At 34.2% G+C, this 18,609-nt stretch overlaps 2 protein-coding genes and 1 long non-coding RNA gene across 5 annotated transcripts in view; 1 reads left to right on the forward strand and 2 right to left on the reverse strand.

The window, feature by feature from the left end:
* LOC108907508 overlaps positions 1-15,294 on the reverse strand; it is a 57,181-nt gene extending 41,887 nt beyond the window's left edge. The window contains exons 1-2 of the mRNA XM_018711238.2: positions 15,199-15,294; positions 14,732-14,925 (exon numbers count right to left, since the gene is read on the reverse strand). Coding sequence (XP_018566754.1) covers positions 14,732-14,925; positions 15,199-15,268 — 264 coding nt within the window. The 5' untranslated portion in view covers positions 15,269-15,294. The remainder of the gene's footprint in view (positions 1-14,731; positions 14,926-15,198) is intronic.
* The window catches only part of LOC108907510, a 77,145-nt gene that overhangs the window by 13,083 nt on the left and 45,453 nt on the right, over positions 1-18,609 (forward strand). The gene's annotated exons all lie outside the window — the stretch shown is intronic.
* Positions 10,960-18,539, reverse strand: LOC108907509. Of its 2 annotated transcripts, XM_018711241.2 has the most exons (4): positions 18,454-18,539; positions 17,920-18,113; positions 17,565-17,842; positions 10,960-11,139 (listed from the first exon to the last, which is right to left on the reverse strand). In XM_018711241.2, the coding sequence occupies exons 1-3, from the start codon at positions 18,515-18,517 to the stop codon at positions 17,567-17,569; spliced, it is 534 nt and encodes a 177-aa protein (XP_018566757.1). In that variant the 5' UTR covers positions 18,518-18,539; the 3' UTR covers positions 10,960-11,139; positions 17,565-17,566. The 2 variants fall into 2 exon arrangements, with proteins under 2 accessions (XP_018566757.1, XP_018566756.1); XM_018711240.2 differs by lacking the exon at positions 10,960-11,139 and having other exon boundaries at positions 17,502-17,842.

The following is an 18,609-nucleotide window of genomic DNA, read 5'->3' on the forward strand; positions in this document are numbered from 1 at the left end:
GTCAAAGCGATCTTCAATCACACAAATCTAATGCTTATGTCGTCCTTTTAACTATTACTGCGTTGCTACATTTTAGAATATAACCCAACATAATCGTCTTAATAATCGTCATATTGATTAAAACTAACTGACACAGTTGACAGATTATTAAAATGCATAAAATTGTTTTCAAACAAAAACCATTGTTGTATTGGAAATACAGTAGCAGTTATAGACCTGACTACAACAAAAGCAACGGGCAGTATTATAGAAAAAACGGCTGAAAGCCGACGGGTAAACGTTCCGTGTAACTGCGAGCCTTAACTTTTCCGAATCAAAGGAGATCCGCAGCCCGCCAAGTGGCTATTGCGGCCGTCATACCGACAGATTGATGCCGCAAACATGTGAAAAATGAAAATATACACCGAGAATTTATTTAGTGCTTCGCGTGATTCACTTGATAGGAGAACAAGGTTCCCATTAGCTTTCCTGTATGGGGAGGGATGTGGAATTTGTTTTCTGTAGAGAGACAAAGTACAGGCTCGTATGGGCTGCCGATGGATTTATGTGTTTATGGGAACCGACATCGGGCGTACTGGAAAAACAAATACGCCCATTCTTCACAGATAACTAGATTCTCAAATATACAGCCCGGGATGATATCGCCTGGTATATATTAAACAAATAACATTTTTCTTTTCTTCTAATGTAAATCGCAGACAATAATGGGAATATTCCCGGTACTGTCATGGAAAGATGACACATGTGTGGAAATATTGAAAAGAAATTGACTGATAAAGAGATGATGAAGTTTTTTAGAATTCATCGGTGATTTTAAAATATATTTTGCATTGTTTCGTGACAATTTTCAGTTTTTATTCATTTTCTCAAGGCAAAGTTAATAGTCTTAGAAAGTTTAACTATTTTTTAAAGAACTGTCTCTAGAAAAAATGTTATTATGCCTTTGGGATTCACTGAAGTATACAAAAAGCTTGAACGTCACACTTTTTCTACTTCTATTTTTTATTCGGCCCCTCGTGTGAGTTTGCAATTATCCCTCGGTGTTTTTACCAAATAAAGAATTCAAAAACGTTACGCGTTCATTGAGTGAAGTGGCGGATTGTCGAGAGTGACGCACTTGCGTGACCAACCCCCGTCAGTCAAGCCGGGGCCACCCCTACTGTGTCAAAGGGCCCACGCGCAAGCTCTGCCCATAGACGGCCTCTAAGGGGCTAAATTAGGGGTACCAAATAATAGGAAATGCTTGATTTGAATACAAATTTCATAAAATCTCAAAAATGCCAGGTCTATTTTGTTTTAACTTTTGCGGCAAGGTTTATACAGCAACCCTTTTCTATCCCCGCAGATCAAACATTAAAATTTTCATGTGACACTAATAAAAAAAGTCGAGGAAAAATTCCTAATTAGTTTTTGAGATGAAATGTGTAAAAATTTTTTTTAATGTCCAAGAACAAATATCTCGAAATATATTTGACGCAATGGTAGGTATTTGGGATAAAATTAAGTAAAATTTTCGAAATTTCGCCACTATTAAGTATTTTGGATTAGATTATTTAATTCGCAATTAATTATAATTCAAAAAACTCTTAATAGTTGAATAAATCGAAAATAATTCTAAAACTGACAAAAAACCTGATAAAATGGTTTAACATTAAATATTTCAAGTGACACTAAATAAGAAAGTCCAGGAAAAATTCCTAATTAGTTTTCGAGATGCAATGTGTAAAAGTTTTTTTTTTAATGTCACATTAGGACAAATATCTCGAAGTATATTTGACGTAACGCTATTTGAGTTAAAATTAATTAAAATCTTCAAAATTTCGCCACTATTAAGTATTTTGGATTAGATTTAGATTAATTCGCAATTAATTGTAATTCAGAAAAACTTACAACAGTTGAATAAATCGAAAATAATTTAAAAACACAAAAAAAATTGATAAAATGATTTTCCACCTTTTGGAATTAATTTTCAACGCCGCCCATGATCTCCACCCTTTGGCAACCTAGCAGCGGTTCTTTTAGAGCATTGGCTAATCCTATTCTTTATGGCCGATTCTTCGCTCTTTGTATAGTTTCTTCTGCTGATTCTAATACATCCAAATTGGCGTTAAACCGATTTTTATCGCATTTTACGATCCACTTTACGGTCGTGTTATTATCTGGATTATTTCGGTAAATAAAACTTCGGATATGGGGCACTAAAAAGAACTACGTTCGATGTGAAAGGCATAGCAGGGAGGACGTACATTGTTCGTTTTCTGGATATCCTTCTTCTTTACCTTTTAGTATCCATTCCGTCAGAAAAGTATCCGGAATTTGTCGTTTAAAAATTCCGCGTAAAACAGATTTAAATTTCTTTTTTGATGGAGAGTTGGTAGCACTGTACTCTATATTGACGCTAAGTTTGAGCGCGATCTCTCAAGTAGTTTGTTTACTGTTGTTAATTTTGTTAGTCAACTTAAGGTATGCCCAGCGATTTTTACTATGGATAGTGTTATTGAACAAAGAGTGAAGAAAATGGTGCTTGCAAGTTGGTTTGAGAGAGCTGGCATACGAACTAAACATATCTCACCAATCAGTTCGCAGCATTTTATTTGATATTTTGGACAAGCGGCGGAGCTCGGCTGGTTCCAAAAGAGGATCGCAAACATGTTGCTGAAGACATACCTGAACGAGCTAATTTGGACTCTACATTCATGCAACGCATTATCATGGGTGACGAGACATGAGTTTACGTGTTTGACATGCAAAGGGGGCAATAAGCTTCGAAATGGCGGTTTTTTAATGAGCCGAAACCAAAAAAAAAAAACACGTCAAAGTCGATCAAAAATCAAAGTCATGTTGACTGTTCTCTGATTATCGTCCACACATTTCTTCCGGATGGAGAAATATTGAAGAAATAATATTATAAAGGCGTTATTAGGCCGCGAAAAAACAGATTTATGGAAGGACCATTCTTGGATTTTGCGATAATTGTGAATGAATTTTTGACCAAAAACTCAACGAATGTCATCGAGCAGCCGCCCTATTCGTCATATATGGCTCTTGGTGACTTTTTTCTTCTTCCCGAACTCGAAATACCACTTCGTGGAACACATTTCGAGTCGTAGAAGCCATAAAACAAAAACCGCTGAAGGAGTTGAAGTCCATACCGGATTATGCGTTTAAAAAGTGGTTTGGCGACTGAGTTGTTTTTGGTACTGCTTCAAATGGAGACAGAAAGTTATCTTTCTTCTTAAAGTTGATTTTTTTAGGAAATTAAATATTCACTCTAACTTAAATGCTCCAAGCACATGATTGGAATGAAACAGCTCAAGACCGGCACAAAATTAATGTTCTCCACCCAAACAAAAATTAACCGCATGCAAATAACCGCTCGGACACGCCTTGTATCCCCATGGCATTAGCATTAAACCGATATAAATAACAATTAATCAAGGCAACCATTTAAATAATTAATAAGTTCCAAAAATAGCCAGTTTGCATATCCACAGTCCGACACAGCGACAGCTCTAATTAACGTCTCTCGGCGAAAACTATAAAATTGCATCTAGTGTGGCGTGCAAAACTGCAGTTACGCTTGGCTGTGAGACCTACGTGTGGGCCGTAATCTGTAGAATGTGATTCGAGCTTGTAAAAATCACCGCTTTAAATAAACCGAGTGGAATTTCATTCAGTACTACGACATGCTTGCAGTACATTTGAACAAACCAGTGTTACTTTTTTTATTTTAAAGTAATATACGATTTAGCAAAATATTTCCCATGATCCCGAAACGTTCTCGAGGGACAAATTCGAACCGTCCTCGGTAGAAGCCTTCTAGAACCGCGTGTGAAAATTCAAAAGTGTCGCGGTGCCGGCTTAAGCTCTCCAGCCCTTCTGGCGGAGGGCATAAAAGCCCTTCTCCCCTGTCCAAAAGCGCGAACGGAGCTTTGTTGAGCTGTCACGGCGCGTCACTCCTACCGAAGGATCAAAGCGTGCTTTGCATCTCAATGCCGCCTCTCGCAAACAATGGCCCTGAATTTATTTGGGGAATTTTAGGGGCGTCGACTTCCGGACGATTTTTATTTAATTGTTTCTTTTACGGATTTCCATCTTTCGGAAGTTTTATAAAAGTTCTGATATTGGCGCTCGGGCTTTGTTTTGCCTAATGGCGATGTTCGTTTGTCAACGAGAGCTGAAGTGTTTTACTTTTCTTCTTTACTGAAGTGCAAACGAAGTTAATGAGGTTCTTTAGGAACATTATATCCTGAAAAATGATACTACATACTTAATATTTCTGAATGAGAGCTACGAGTAGTCTTATAAGCTTAATGGACTTGGTCTTCTTCGACCAAACCAAGCTAATATCGATAATATCTTAACTCTGCCCAATGAACTCAGACCCAGATGGAGTGCAAGCTACAGTCTGGGGGAGTTCCCTACTGTATTCCAAGCAGAAATTTTCGCGATAATGTCGTGTCTGGCAGAGAATGTACGTAGAGGTTATAAACGTAAACTCATATATATATATTCTCTGATAGTCAAGCTGCAATTAAAGCTTTGGGCGCACACAAGATAAGTTCAAAACTGGTGTGGGATTGTTTACAAATGCTGACTGAACTGGCCACCAACAATACAGTCAGACTGTGTTGGGTGCCAGGGTATAAAGGCATTTGTGGAAATGAGTAAGCAGATGAACTTGCTGGGAAGGGATCCGAAACAGAGTTCATTGGCTCGGAGCCCTTCTGTGGCACATCTCCCAGTGTGGTCAGGCGGGCTCTGGGCAAATTGACTGTCCGTTGCATCTCCAAAAGCCATAGTGCAACAAGTACATCAGTGGACGTTATTGAGTAACACAAAGTTCGTCCATAAAACGTCCCTGTCATAAAAAAATGGATGTTAGAAGAAAGTCCTGAGTTATCACTGTGGATTTCATTTGGATTTGCTAGCTAAAGATCACAGATATAATGTGTTTAATTCTAGAAAGTTGTTAGTTCTCTTTTTTGATGGGACTGTCATAAACACCCTAATCTTGGCCATACTTTCCAATATTCTACTGGTTTTTCTCTCGCGCAATTCAGAAAACTTATTTGACAGTAGCTGATGCTATTTCAAGAGCTGCTCCTGGTCCAATGAAGCACGATGCACTTTTTTGCATATATCCTTTGCGAGAAAGCAGATTGAAATGGATTTTAACCAACTTTGGATTGCTTGTATTAGTTTTTGTTGTGTGTAAACCTTCAAGTTTATAAATGCTACGTTATAGTGTTGAAGACTTTCGTCAAGGTGCAGACAAAACTAGATTCATTCCAATTAATTTCTTGGAATTGTCTTTGAATTTGGAATTGAAGTTGGAATTCTTTTTAAGAACTCATATCTAGTGAGAATCCAATCTAGTTGAAACTTGAGTTAAAATTTGATTGAAACTTAAACAAAATGCAATGACATAAGGCAGGAATCAACAAAACTCTTGCTATGTCTGCTCTACTCCTTCTCAATATGGTAGACTTGTTCAAGGTCATGATTCTTTATCCCCTTACAACCTATTTATAAAAAAGAGCATGTCCATACTGATTTCTATTACACTGTCTAAATACCAAGGTGGTACATTTCGATCTTCTCCAATGCCGGACACCAAAACTTAATAATAATAATTACTACTACGCACGTATTATTATTTTGCTGACCTCTGACAGTCTGCTATTATCGGCTCAGTCGTAGCGACATCCTCTGCGCTAACAGGACATTGTTTCCATCTAAGTGAGCCATTCTTCGCATCTGATCTTTCACGAAGAATCTATTATATAAATAACACCGTTTAGTACTACCGCTCGTGACGTACAGTATCACCTTTGTGTCATGTTGCCAATGCCGGCTAATTGCGACTTTGCACCTGATTTTTCACTCGAAATGTATACTTTCACACGGGCTATTAGGCACTTAGTCTTTCTGGTATGGCTTTATATGGGCGTTGGGGATTATAATTAAGTGTAATGTTATTCTCCGAGATTTAGCACATTGTATGGGAGAGAATAAGGTGCATTAAAACGGTATTTTCTTCGGGCGATGAATAGCGGAATAGATTATGGCAAAATCGTTTAATTTTATGAAAGTTTTCTAGATGTGAAGAAGTGTACTTTTTCTTATACAACAGAACTCATAAGTACAGCGTGATTCTTAAGCTGAAAGTTTGTTTTGTAGCTCTGGCTGTACACCAAAAATGCAAAAAAATTAAAAAAAAAAGATAAATAAAGACTGACCTGGAACAAGAAGTAAGGACGAACTTATTGGTCTCTTCAGTTCGAAGAGAAAATTTTTTAGCACTATTGACTTCTCCGACTATTTTAAATATCACTAGAGATCAAATTCTAAACGACTTAAGTCCGGTGAATGAGGAGGCCATGAAATTGGATCACCACGTCCTCTTAAATATTTTATTTTTTCTATACGACTCAGATAAATTGTTAGCAATCGACTTCTTTTATTAAGCCAGTAAAAAAAAATCCCCAAGTTTAATTTTAACCGTTTTTTGTTTACATAACTATGGAACGAAACTACGATAAAATTATTTATACCTTTACTGCCCGGAATTGTATTCCTTTTGTCCTCTAGTGGATAAATACTTGAGAAATTCTCTCTCCATTATTAAATAGGCAATTTCATGAATTAGGTACGATGTTTACCGTTGATTGCTGTATAAATATACCATTTACCCCTGCAACAAGAGACTTCTGAATTTCTATTTAATTTTTACTTCATTGAAATGAAGTAATCTTTATTTATGTGGTGATTTAAACAGTAAAAGAGACAAAGTATCGGAAATTTTCTCGTCTCACAGAATTTAACTGGACATTCTGTTATGTTTCAGACAAATTATAGAGACGTTTTAGTACTATTCAATTTACTTCGCTGTTGAATACCTTAATTCGTGTCATTTGTACTCTAGAGTACTGGAATCTGGTGAACTTGCTGGCCGTTTCATTTCTTATTTATTCATTGATTTGTTGACATCATTTAACAGATAACCAATTATAGAATGAGTACCTTAATATAATTAAATTTATGAACAGCATTAAAAAAAAACGTTTCATAAAATAATTAAAGATATACAGTGTGTTGCGTTAGAAACGATGACACCCTTATAAAATATGATATACGTGCTTGCAGAAACAATTACGATAATCATTTGGCAATTTATGGCCTTCAGTGATTTGGTTGAGTAATTTTTGGAAAAATCGCTATAGGGATTTAAGGAATCTGGCTACGTGGTCTTAATCAGCATAAACAAAAACCCATATTTCATTGATTTGTAATGCAGATCACTTATTTATATACACTAGGCTCAGAAATTAAGGGATATTAAAAAAAAACTAAATTTTTAGGAAATTGGGTCGCTTTCCTTAGTTTTTCTTGAAGAAATCTTCTTTTAGTCATAAACAAACCTTCTATATGGAATTAATTGATTTCTACTGTTCACTAGAACCGTTCAATGAAAGTACTAATACCGTAATCTGGTGCTATCTCCGACATGGCCAACGCAAACTGCCTAACGTAATTTGCGGCTGGCGATCATTAGAACCTCAATTTGCTGTAGTAGGCCTGGGCGGCTTGATAAACTACACTGATCACTTGATGTTACACGAGCTGGTATTCGGATTAATAAGGGGTAAGGATGAATAGCACACCCAGGCACTTAAGTAAATTACTTTCACAAGCAAAGATGAATTAGGAATGTTGTTCGATTATCAGTTTCTGGTAAACGAAACTCGGTCTCTGTCACTGCGAAGTGCGTGTATTTGTCTCGTAGACAATGCAGGATCGGATCGTCCTTGGAATGTAAATGGAACATAATGGAAATGGCCAATATTATAGGTTTTTAGTACAAGTACAGTGTGTATCAATAATATTTTGTATTTATGCAAACTAAATTTGTACAGGACATAGCTAATAAAATGCGAAACATCGCCTTAATGTTAAAATGTTGTCACCGCCGTTCTTGGTGGTGAAAATTCGAAATATTTAGAATTATTCAAATTTCGTGGCTGAAAACGTATATAGGTATTGTATTTTTGAAACCGAGTGAGTTGCGCGAAACAAAATCTGTACAGGACATAGCTAGTACCATGCGAAACATCGCCATAATTTTAAAAATGTTGTCACCGCCGTTCTTGGGGGTGAAAATTCGAAATATTTAGAATTATTCAAATTTCGTGGCTGAAAACGTACATAGGTATTGTATTTTTGAAACCGAGTGAGTTGCGCAAAACTAAATCTGTACAGGACATAGCTAGTACCATGCGAAACATCCCCATAATTTTGTCACCGTCGTTCTTGGGGGTGAAAATTTGAAATATTTAGAATTATATTTGGATATTTTCAACGGCTAAAAAGATATGGAGGGGTTTTGTTGGATCACGTTTTAAGTCACGTGACTTTTTGAATTGGCGAACAGCCTGTAAATTTCTCCAAAAAAGAAAGTGAAACATTACAGACAACTACGGTAAGTTGGTAGTTTTCACTAAAAATGTCAATGCAACAATGTATTCCAATATGATTCAATATTATAATTATAGCACAACCACTGGTCGATATGTGTGGCCAAATGTAATTACTGGTAGTACATTTTATATATTCCGCAACACATGATGATTGGTAGCAGCTGTAATAATAGGTATGTCTTTTATGCTACAAATTCGCATATTCCGAATGAGTTTGCTTCGAACAGAGTGACAGGTTAATAGGAGCAGCAGTCAGAACAAAGAGCGTTTTGAATACTTAAATGTTTGTTTATCAAAAGGAAAACTAAAAATGTTACATAACCTTAATGTATGAAAAATGTATGGTTATATATAAATAAATAAGCATTTTGCCAATAAAGAATTCAGAGAGACTATATAAGGTTAGCCCCTGAAAATAGATTGCTTAATTTTCTTAATTTAATGTAATTTCAATGTAATTTTAACTTATACCTCTTATTGAGCTGTCCATAATAAGAATTCACGCAGCAGATACTGTAACAATTAAAGTCTGTTAGTGTCGCTTTTTTTCTGAAGAAATAATTATTGGTTTTTAATTCATAAAAAAAATATAATATAATTACATGCAATGTAATTTTACATAATATTTTCATACACTTTCTAATGTAATTAATTGTAAATTTACACTTCAATTGAAATTTTACAACTTATACCTAATATCGGCAACAAGTAACCCATTTCAATTATTGTAAGTTTACAATATTTAGTTTAGCAATTTATTACCACAATAAAACAATTTTTTATTTGAAGAAGTAAAGAAAACCTTAGATATGCAGACTACATGTAATTTTACGGAAATTTTCGTAGATTTATGATGTAATTGTAAAATTACATTAAAACTGAAATTGACAAAATATACTTACTGCTGGAAACAACCTATTCCATAATTGTAATTTTACAGTATATTTTAATTTAATTAAATTCTTAACGTAATCGTTAGTTCACATTTAAGTTCGAGGTATTTTTGTATATCTATTACAAGTAACCTATCTACGTTATTGTAATTTTACAATATTCAGTTTGGCAATTTATTACCATAATAAAACTGGGTTCTATTGTTTGAAAAGGCAACAGTCTTGAATCCACATTAGATTTGGAATTACATATAATGTAATTTTACAGAAATTCACAACGCATGTTTGTAATTTTACAGTATTATCTTTTGCAGTGCATAATATCGCCAATTACAGTGTTTTGTGGGAAAGAGATTTAAGCTAATTAAATATCGCGCTGTCCATAAAACCCACCGAATAAAAAAATCGATGCTCCCGCCCCCCACACGTCATTGGCGTTTAATTCCAGAATTCAACACGACAGCACGGCGCGGATCAACGCGATCGCAGCGTAACAATTCGAGGTTAGAACGGAGGTCGCGGAAGAATGTATTTTTAAATTACTTGTCCATTATTGTCGGATGATTGATTGATGGTTCGTTCGGGCCCCTTTGAGCACGCCACGCCGCCATTATGAGGGTCCGAGGCCCAATAACAGGTCGTATTTGGATTACATGACACATTGGAATATGTAATTTATTCGTCGTGGTTAAATAACCGGCCAGAATCGGGACTACTAGGTGTAAAAAATCCTCGACGTCCGCTTTTGACTTGCGATTGAGTTATTATTAGAGATTAAAGGCGCTGTACAAGGCGAAAAACGTGTAAAATAAATTAATTCTTTTTGTGGGCGAAGCGATGTTTTGTTATGTAACCGTAATAGTAGACTCAATAGCTCAAAAGGAATGTTTCTTATAGAAAACGAAAACGTGGCGTGGTATGGAAGGCAACACCACACAATGTCTGTGAGCTGTCAATCTACTCGTGTGTTATTAATTTTTTCGATAGCTTATCGTAATTTTTTTATGTAATTACATTAACCCAGATAATCCTAAAGCAGAACTGTGAAAATTAGACGTCAGTTTTTTTCAGCGTTATTAAAACAGAATTATTCTTATTTATTTATAATCATTTTATTAGGCTCAACAATTTGCTAAATATGAAAGTACCAGATCCATAGATCGTGTCAGTTCTAGAATACCACGGGGTTCAAATTTGGACCCTCTTCTGTTCCTACAAGCCATAAGTGACCTTGAAAAAATTTCTTGCTTTTAAAATAGATTATCCTCCACAAGGAACAGAAAATTCTACACAGATTTGATGTATTGCCACTAAAAACCAGGCGATTTATAATATGTACCAAATTTTTATTCAAACTTCTACTCAATTGTGTTGATAAAAGAGTACTCCCTTTTATAAGACACAAAGTATAAATAGAATTCACAAATTAACTAAGGTTTCAGTGTCCACAATTTTTCGTGTTATTAAACAAGGTGTTATAGATTATTGTGTAAAGAGGAAGCGAAAATAAAACTGTCGATGACATGACAAGAGACGTAATTAAGCGGACAATTTAATTTATATAAAGAAAATTGAGTACATATATAATTAAAATATGTTGTTGGCCAAATGAACATATAGAAATTTTCTACACATTATATACAAATTTTTATTATTTTTCCCTTTAGGACATTTGAAATATCCACTGCTTTTTATGCTGATGGAAATTATGACTTTCCAGATATCGGTGTGCACAGCTTCAATCCAATCCCAAGCCTTGGATTGCTCTGGAATTTGAAACAGAGGTGGGTTTATAATTAGAAGTGAGTTTAGATGTTATTGTGAGTGTTTAACAAATCAGTATGTCAGGATGCATCTGTACAGGGTGTCTACTGTATGGAATGAAAGACTGAAAATAAGTTCTCCAATATGGAAAAGTTGCTTTAGATGCAAATAACACCAAAAACATCCAAAGCTTGTTTCTGAAACTTATAGTTTTATATAATATTTGAGATGTTAACAACTATCAATGTTAGAAAGAGAATTTAAACACTAGCCACCGTATACATTGTGATTAATTAACGAACACATTCTTTTATAACATTAATCTATGCCCTGACGCAGGGAACTAATAGCAGGTTTTATTTAAGTTAGCCAAAACATCTGGAGAGTTTGTTCCTCCACTAGTGGTTATATTTAATGAAACCCTAAATTATTTAACGTAGATCCCACTTAGTTAAACAATTTATAAAAACGTTTTATCGTTATTAAACAGAACCAAATATAAGCTTCATGAAATTAATTATTAATCTTAGCAGAGATAACTTTTTAATACGATGTCAGATGATATAGCAATAAGAATAACATGTTTTTGATAAATTGCTGATATAAAAACTATATTTTTGATTACAAATTAATTGTTTATAGTCAACTATTTAAATGTTACCCATGTTTCATGCTGTAAGACCTGTCTTTGGTCTATTCTGGAAAGGTATATTAAAGTATCCATCTTTCAAAAAGTAGTCTCTATTCACTTACACATTAATTAAAATAGCTATAATTGTTGTTAATTACTAAAACTACTGTGTTATGCTTGTTTCAAACTTCAAGAGTAAGGCGACAAAACATCGTACCGTGTGAGAGCAGCCTTAGAACAAATAGCCAAGCATTATTTCATCTATAAATATTGTACATACGTCTCGTTCAACGTGTAATTTAAATTTATTATTCCATTATTTATTTATCTGTCCTTTTGGTGAACTGGCAGTCTGATTCATTTGTTTTTTAACTCTAGTACATCACGATGAAATTTATGTGAACTAAAATCACAGTTAATTTATCGGATGCTATTTCAAAACCAATTTAAACGTCTCCTCCGAACCAAATGAAAATATTCATGTATTCCCTACTTCTGTTCCATAAATATTTCATTGAAATTCAAATGAAATTAATGCAAAACGTAATAAACCTTTCTCTGTTCAATATTTGAGCAAATGGGTAATAAAACACTGGATGGGAGGTTTATGAATATTGTACCTTTTACTTTTAGTAGCAGTAAAAGCGAAATTACAACAAGAATATAAACACTTCCTTCAAGAAGTCGTTAAAGTCGACAATACATTAAAACTATTAATAACATAGGTGCTATACGAGCTAGTAACTTTGTATGTTATGTTGGCTGAATGGTTGGAGATGAAGGTATCGAATAAAAGACGTTCTGGTGGCGTTAAAAAGTATACAGGGTGTCCGCGGTCTCAATGGACCAAATCATTGCTTTATTGCTTGCTTACTGGCATAGAACTACCTGCTAGTCTATGACTAGTGTCGCACTAGGCGTAATAAAGTTTTTAACCAATAATCTAGGAAGAAATTACTTTGCTGACTACAGCTCTGTCTAGCCTTGAATTACAACTACAGTAACATAGATCAGTAAATAGCTAAGATCATTCATCAGCAAAAGCACCGGATACGACACAGACTGTTTTCGAACTTGTTGGTTCTCATCAGTAGGCACTAAACAGCAATAACAAAGAATATACGACATACTTTGTAGGTTATATTTATTACACAACGTTGGTTACAAATTTTGAAGACCATAGAAGTCGTTTTGTTAGTAACGTTAGATAAAGCAAATGGTATCTCAAATTTCTTGACACAAGCCTACTTATTGTTGAATTATTGCCACCATGAATTGCCATTCTTCATGAATTTGTCAGTTCCGTTTTTACAAAATATTACTGCCGTCAAAAGTGTTCTGCTTTTTGTCGAATCATAACGTTCGTCAAATGTTTAGTGATTTATCAATAAAGACTTCAAAAGATTGATTGTTTATTAGTCCCCTGATAAATTTTCGACATCCATCATTATTTCAACGTTAAAACAAAATATTTTCTCCCTACTGTATAAACACTTCACAACAAATCAGTTAGTATTAGTTAATTTGTTTCATTCAAAAAGTTTATTGATAGTTTTCCTACAGATATTCCCGCTCTATATTTGTTTCGTACATCCTCTAAATCTGCCGTTATTTTTATCTTACTTTGTTAGACTTTTAATCTTAATTCTGGCTTGTGTAAAACTTAATATAAACATAATTTTCTATATGCAGTTCAAACGTTGTTTTACTACACCCTGTATATCACAGAAAAGCAGAAAAATTCTCGTACACCTCCCAACCTGACATTTATCATATAAATACGCTAATTTCTCAAATTAATGGCAGCTAATAGCTCTTGTTAAAAAGTCCCTTACACCGTTCTCGGAACCTAGTACGTATTTAAAGCAATTTGTGTGTTGTTATGACATTTATATTTCTAAGAATTTCACTTATGCAGCAGCAGTCATGTTTAAAAGACGTGCACATATTGCGGCCGTCATCGAAAGGGTGATTTACTATACGTCATTAACTTCCAAGAGGCGTTCAATTCTTCAGGAGGCTGAAACCTGAAACTTTCTTGGTAGCGTATGTATTTTTAAAGGTCCACCATTATCCACTGTCAAAATAGTAGACAGTTGAGCCATAATTTAATCAAACTACAATTTGTATTAGTTCTTAATCCAATAAAAGCCTGAGTCGCTTTTCAGCTGAGGCGTGTCAGTGCGTGTCATAAGCGTACAAGTAGGAAATTATTTATTAATTTTTAAAAAGAAATTACAAAACACTATATTTGTAATATAAAATTGATATTTGGTGAAGCTCCCGCTATGAACTGGGAAATTTATTTATTTATTTAAAATATACATTCAACAGGCGGTGTCCAATAACAGGATATTTTTAGTCTAGCAATAAAATATTAAAAAAGATAAAAGAGAGAAAAATTAACTATGCAAAAAATAGAGAAAAAAAATAAAAAATATGGAAAAATAAAAATAAAGGGTAATTGATAGTACATATATATCCTTGCATCAATAATACATGGTATATCAAACAAGTTCCATTGTTCCATAGCCTCATTAATTTCAGCAAAAAACTGAAAACTGAAAAGTTACCTAATTTTTTTATTGCGCATCTGCCAAAACTTGTTTTTGGTTTTCGGTTTTGTACAATACATTTTTAGATAATCAGCATAAACAGTAAAATTAGAGAGAAAGCAACGGTTAAGATCATATATAAATAATGGAAACAAAGGTGGGCTAAGATGTGAACCCTGTGGCACACCTGATGTAACAGTTGTTTATATACCTAATGCAATAGTACACAATATGTTTTATTTCAAAATTCAAAGCTGGTTTATGATCTAAAAACGCCAAATTAACAGAAAACACGTTTGCATTCTTGGAACTATGAAAGAACGGAGCTCGCTTAGGACAGCCTGTACAGAACACTACCCAAGCACATAAAAAATCGTACGTGGGTGTTACTTAAGGGATTTTGCTTACTTTGACATTGGAATCGGACGTAAACTCAGATGCATAAGCATTTGAAGTGGCAATTGGTGAACTTGTACGGACTGACGCAGGAAGTAATTCGTATTGTTTGGTATAGACCTGTCTTACGTAGACGTTTGTGTTGTTATCTACTCTCAAAGCATTTGTGGAAATTGGGCCTCCTTTATAGTCTAGCCTGTAGTAACCTGTGATTTGTGAAGTACATGTTAACAGTATGACCCTAAGAAAAATATGTTTTGACAATAATTGTTATCACAAATTCGTCGTATTTATTTCTTAATGTTCTACTGATACTGTCATTCAGTTTTATAAGATATGTGAAATGATTTTATCTTGTCCCTATTGTTTTTTTACACATATAACTTTGTACTAACAAATGAAATTATTTTCTCTGAAAACTGAATTCAAATCAATGGATATATTTAAGCAGATAAAAGTAACGTTTTTTTATTCCTCACCCAGTTCAAATTCTGCCTCTGCAGTAGAAACAAGGCAATAAATAAAGACCCACACCAGTTTCACTAACATTTTTACTGTTGTTTTTGCAACTTGCAAACCACATTTGCACTGTGAGATATGAAAGCGAATATCCGTTTTATAATGTTGTTTATCTCTTTGTTATCTATCTAGTATGTATACCCCGAGTAATACTTTAAATATTTTTTCCTTTATCGGAATATTTTATCCTTTGTGAATTAAGACAATTGACAATTACAATCAGAAACTGGCAAATGTAAAACATTCCTCCACTAAAATGTATTTAGTTCTACGTTCGAAAAGAAAGCGCTAAACGATTTTGAAAAGAGTAATGAATTGCTTGGCGAATGTTGAAAAGAACATACCTAGCAGTAGAGAGAAAAGCGATAGGCAGGGCACAACCACAAAACAGGGAGCCTAGCGGACTGAATACCAATAAACTTGCCCAGGAATTTCGAGACACACTTTGATTTTCAATTCAAAGGAGGGATTTTTTTTCACATATTTCAGGGAGTTTTATAGGCGAATATTTATGGGATCGATCACTTTCCAGTGAAATTTTAAGGGTCGTTGTATTTCTTATTTAATGGTGCCTTTATTTGTATAAAAATTAAAAAAATTTGAGTATAAAAATGGATCAAACTTCTATTTATATATAGGAAAGAGTATAAGAGTTTACATATGGTAAAATAGTTGTTACGATGTCAATTGGAACCTGTAAATGTTAAAGCACAGGACCGTATACACTTCTCCTGAAATTTCTTCTTATGCTTTGACCACGATGTGTCTCGTAATTTATACTCGAGTTTATATGTATAAAGAAAATAAAGTTCGTACTTTAAACATGATATAATAACAATAAGTGAGTGACAGTATTTTTCTTTCAACCCCCGGACAGGGGTGAAAAAGATAAAATAAAGGGGGATTTTTAAGATAACTCAAAAGGGCTAAGAGCTAGAAAAAAAAGTCATAATAGGTGTAGAGCATAAAATTCTACATAAAATTGGTCTATTGACTTTTTATTGTACTATTAAAATTAATAGAGTTAGAGACGATTTCAGAAATTTAAAAAATTAGAGCAAGCAGAAAAATAAATGAATTATACAATTTTTTTTCAATCTACTCTAAAAAATGTAAGCTGTATTTTCAGAGAAATAGATATATTTTTTAATTTTTAATAAAAAGTTATAACAATTTCACAAAGCGAACGTATTTTTTTTCTTTATCGTAAAACAAAATTTCTAAAGCAACTTTTCATTATTTTAAATAATCAATCTAATGGCATAGAAAAATCAATGTTTTAGTGTTAAATCATAAAAATTAACGACTAAAAAATTGAAATTGTTATAGCTTTCTTATTAAAAATAAAAAAATACATATACCAATTTCTCTGAAAGGAAAGTTTACATTTTTTTGAGTAGATTGAAAAAAATATATAAAATTCAATCATTTTTCTGAAATCATCCCTTAACTTCTAGCCACCTTAACTCTGTTAATTTTAATAGTACAAGAAAAGTCAATAGACCATTTTTATGTAGAATTTTGTGCTCTACAACTTTTATAAGAATTTTTTATTTCTAGCTCCTACCCCTTTTGAGTTATCTTGAAAAACCCCTATATTTTATCTTTTTTTCACCTCCGACCGAGGGTTGAAAAAAATTACTGTCACTTATTGTTATTATATACCCATTAAATTGAACTAGTTATGAACACTTTTATATAATTGTAGTTATAAAAGTCTTATAAACTATAGTCAATAATTCCCCGCTGAATATTTTTCTGGCACCTTACAAAATCTTCTTATTAATTTAAAAAAGAAATAAAGCTTCAACGGAACCCCTGCTCAGACAAGATGGTCGCCAGCCCCAGGTCCCAAATTATCGAAGTGAAATGACACACAGCCATGGGCAATTAACTAAGGCCACGTTACATTTATGATGGGCACTCAGACGGTGTAGCGGCGCCGCGACGCCTATCGGCCTCAATAGAATGCTGATTAAAGCCCGTTTGATATGCAATAAAATCGGCGAGTACTTGCGACACCGTTGAAATTATGTCATTCACGTTCGCGAAGGGTCTAATTTCGTGTCATTACTTTGATGAGGCATTTATTGGACGGATATGAAGACGCAGTGGTTGTTTCGAACAAAATTATAGATGTAGCTTTGGAACTACAAGAGTGAGAAAAATGTCTTTATACAAGAATGTTTCCGAGGTGTCAAATGTACACCTGAAGGACCACACTTTGGAAAATTGTATTCGATTGAAGATTACTTGGACAAACTACTTTAAAATACTTTATTCAAATAAGTAACACATACTTTGAATTGTCCAATTAAAAGCATACCGTTATCGTGGACAAATCACACCACAATTGTCATACTCTGGCTTTGTGTATGTAAGAACATCAAATGGACCAGAGGTGTACTTTGCCTTTGTTCCAACAGGGTAAACGAGTACTTTTCCCAGTTTCCCCAAATACGGCTTGCCATTTTCATAGGCTCGACCAATGTACGCAGGTATGCCGACTTCCTCCCCACTGGGCACCAGATTTGGAACTGAAAGGTACTTTGAGAAGTTCGTCCTTACCCACTTGAAGTTTTCTGGGAACTGACTGCAAACAATCTAAAAAAAGGACGTCTATGTATAAGAAGAAATGCTTATCTTAATTAATTTCATTTTCAGAAAAATGGCCAACTTACCTTAACATATTTGTTGCTCGTGTAAGTGACATCGTAAGCATTCCCTGTAGCAAGTGGTGATTGGATACGAACTGATGCAGGAAGCAATTCGTATGGTTTTTTGTACACCTGCCCTACGTAGACATCGCTGTTAACGTCTAATTTTAAACAGTTTTCGGATATAGGACCTCCGCTGTAGTCCAGCCAATAATAGCCTAAGAAAATGCAGTTTTGGTAAAGAGTGATAAATAAGTAGCTCCCTAAATAGTAAATATAAGTATAAATAAATAAATCCGAAAAGTTACGTAAGAAATTATTTGTATAGATGGTGGGGATTTTTTTATATGAGTACGCATCTAGTCGCCGGCGCCAGTAGCCCGCCGTGGACCCTTCCTGGAACGCTGGTACGTCCGGCAGCGTCCTGCTGGCGCTCTTGACGTAATGCTTAAAAATGGGTCACTTGCAACATGTGTACCCACACTACTATTACAATTTCTGTATGACATCTTTTAGTGTTTGTAAAAAAATCAATAGATTAAAAGGATTTTTTCTTACCAGCTTCAAATTCGGCTCTCACTATTAAACAGATAAAAGAAACCAGCACGCATGTTAGTAACATTGTTTTGTAGCGCGCAACAACGACTGAGCGACGTAAGGGTCAATAAAAGTTGATAATTCTATATATACACGATAATTGTTGAAATAAATAAA

This window comes from Anoplophora glabripennis, unplaced genomic scaffold (genome assembly GCF_000390285.2).
Source record: "Anoplophora glabripennis isolate ALB-LARVAE unplaced genomic scaffold, Agla_2.0 scaffold5, whole genome shotgun sequence".
Classification (NCBI taxonomy): domain Eukaryota; kingdom Metazoa; phylum Arthropoda; class Insecta; order Coleoptera; family Cerambycidae; genus Anoplophora; species Anoplophora glabripennis.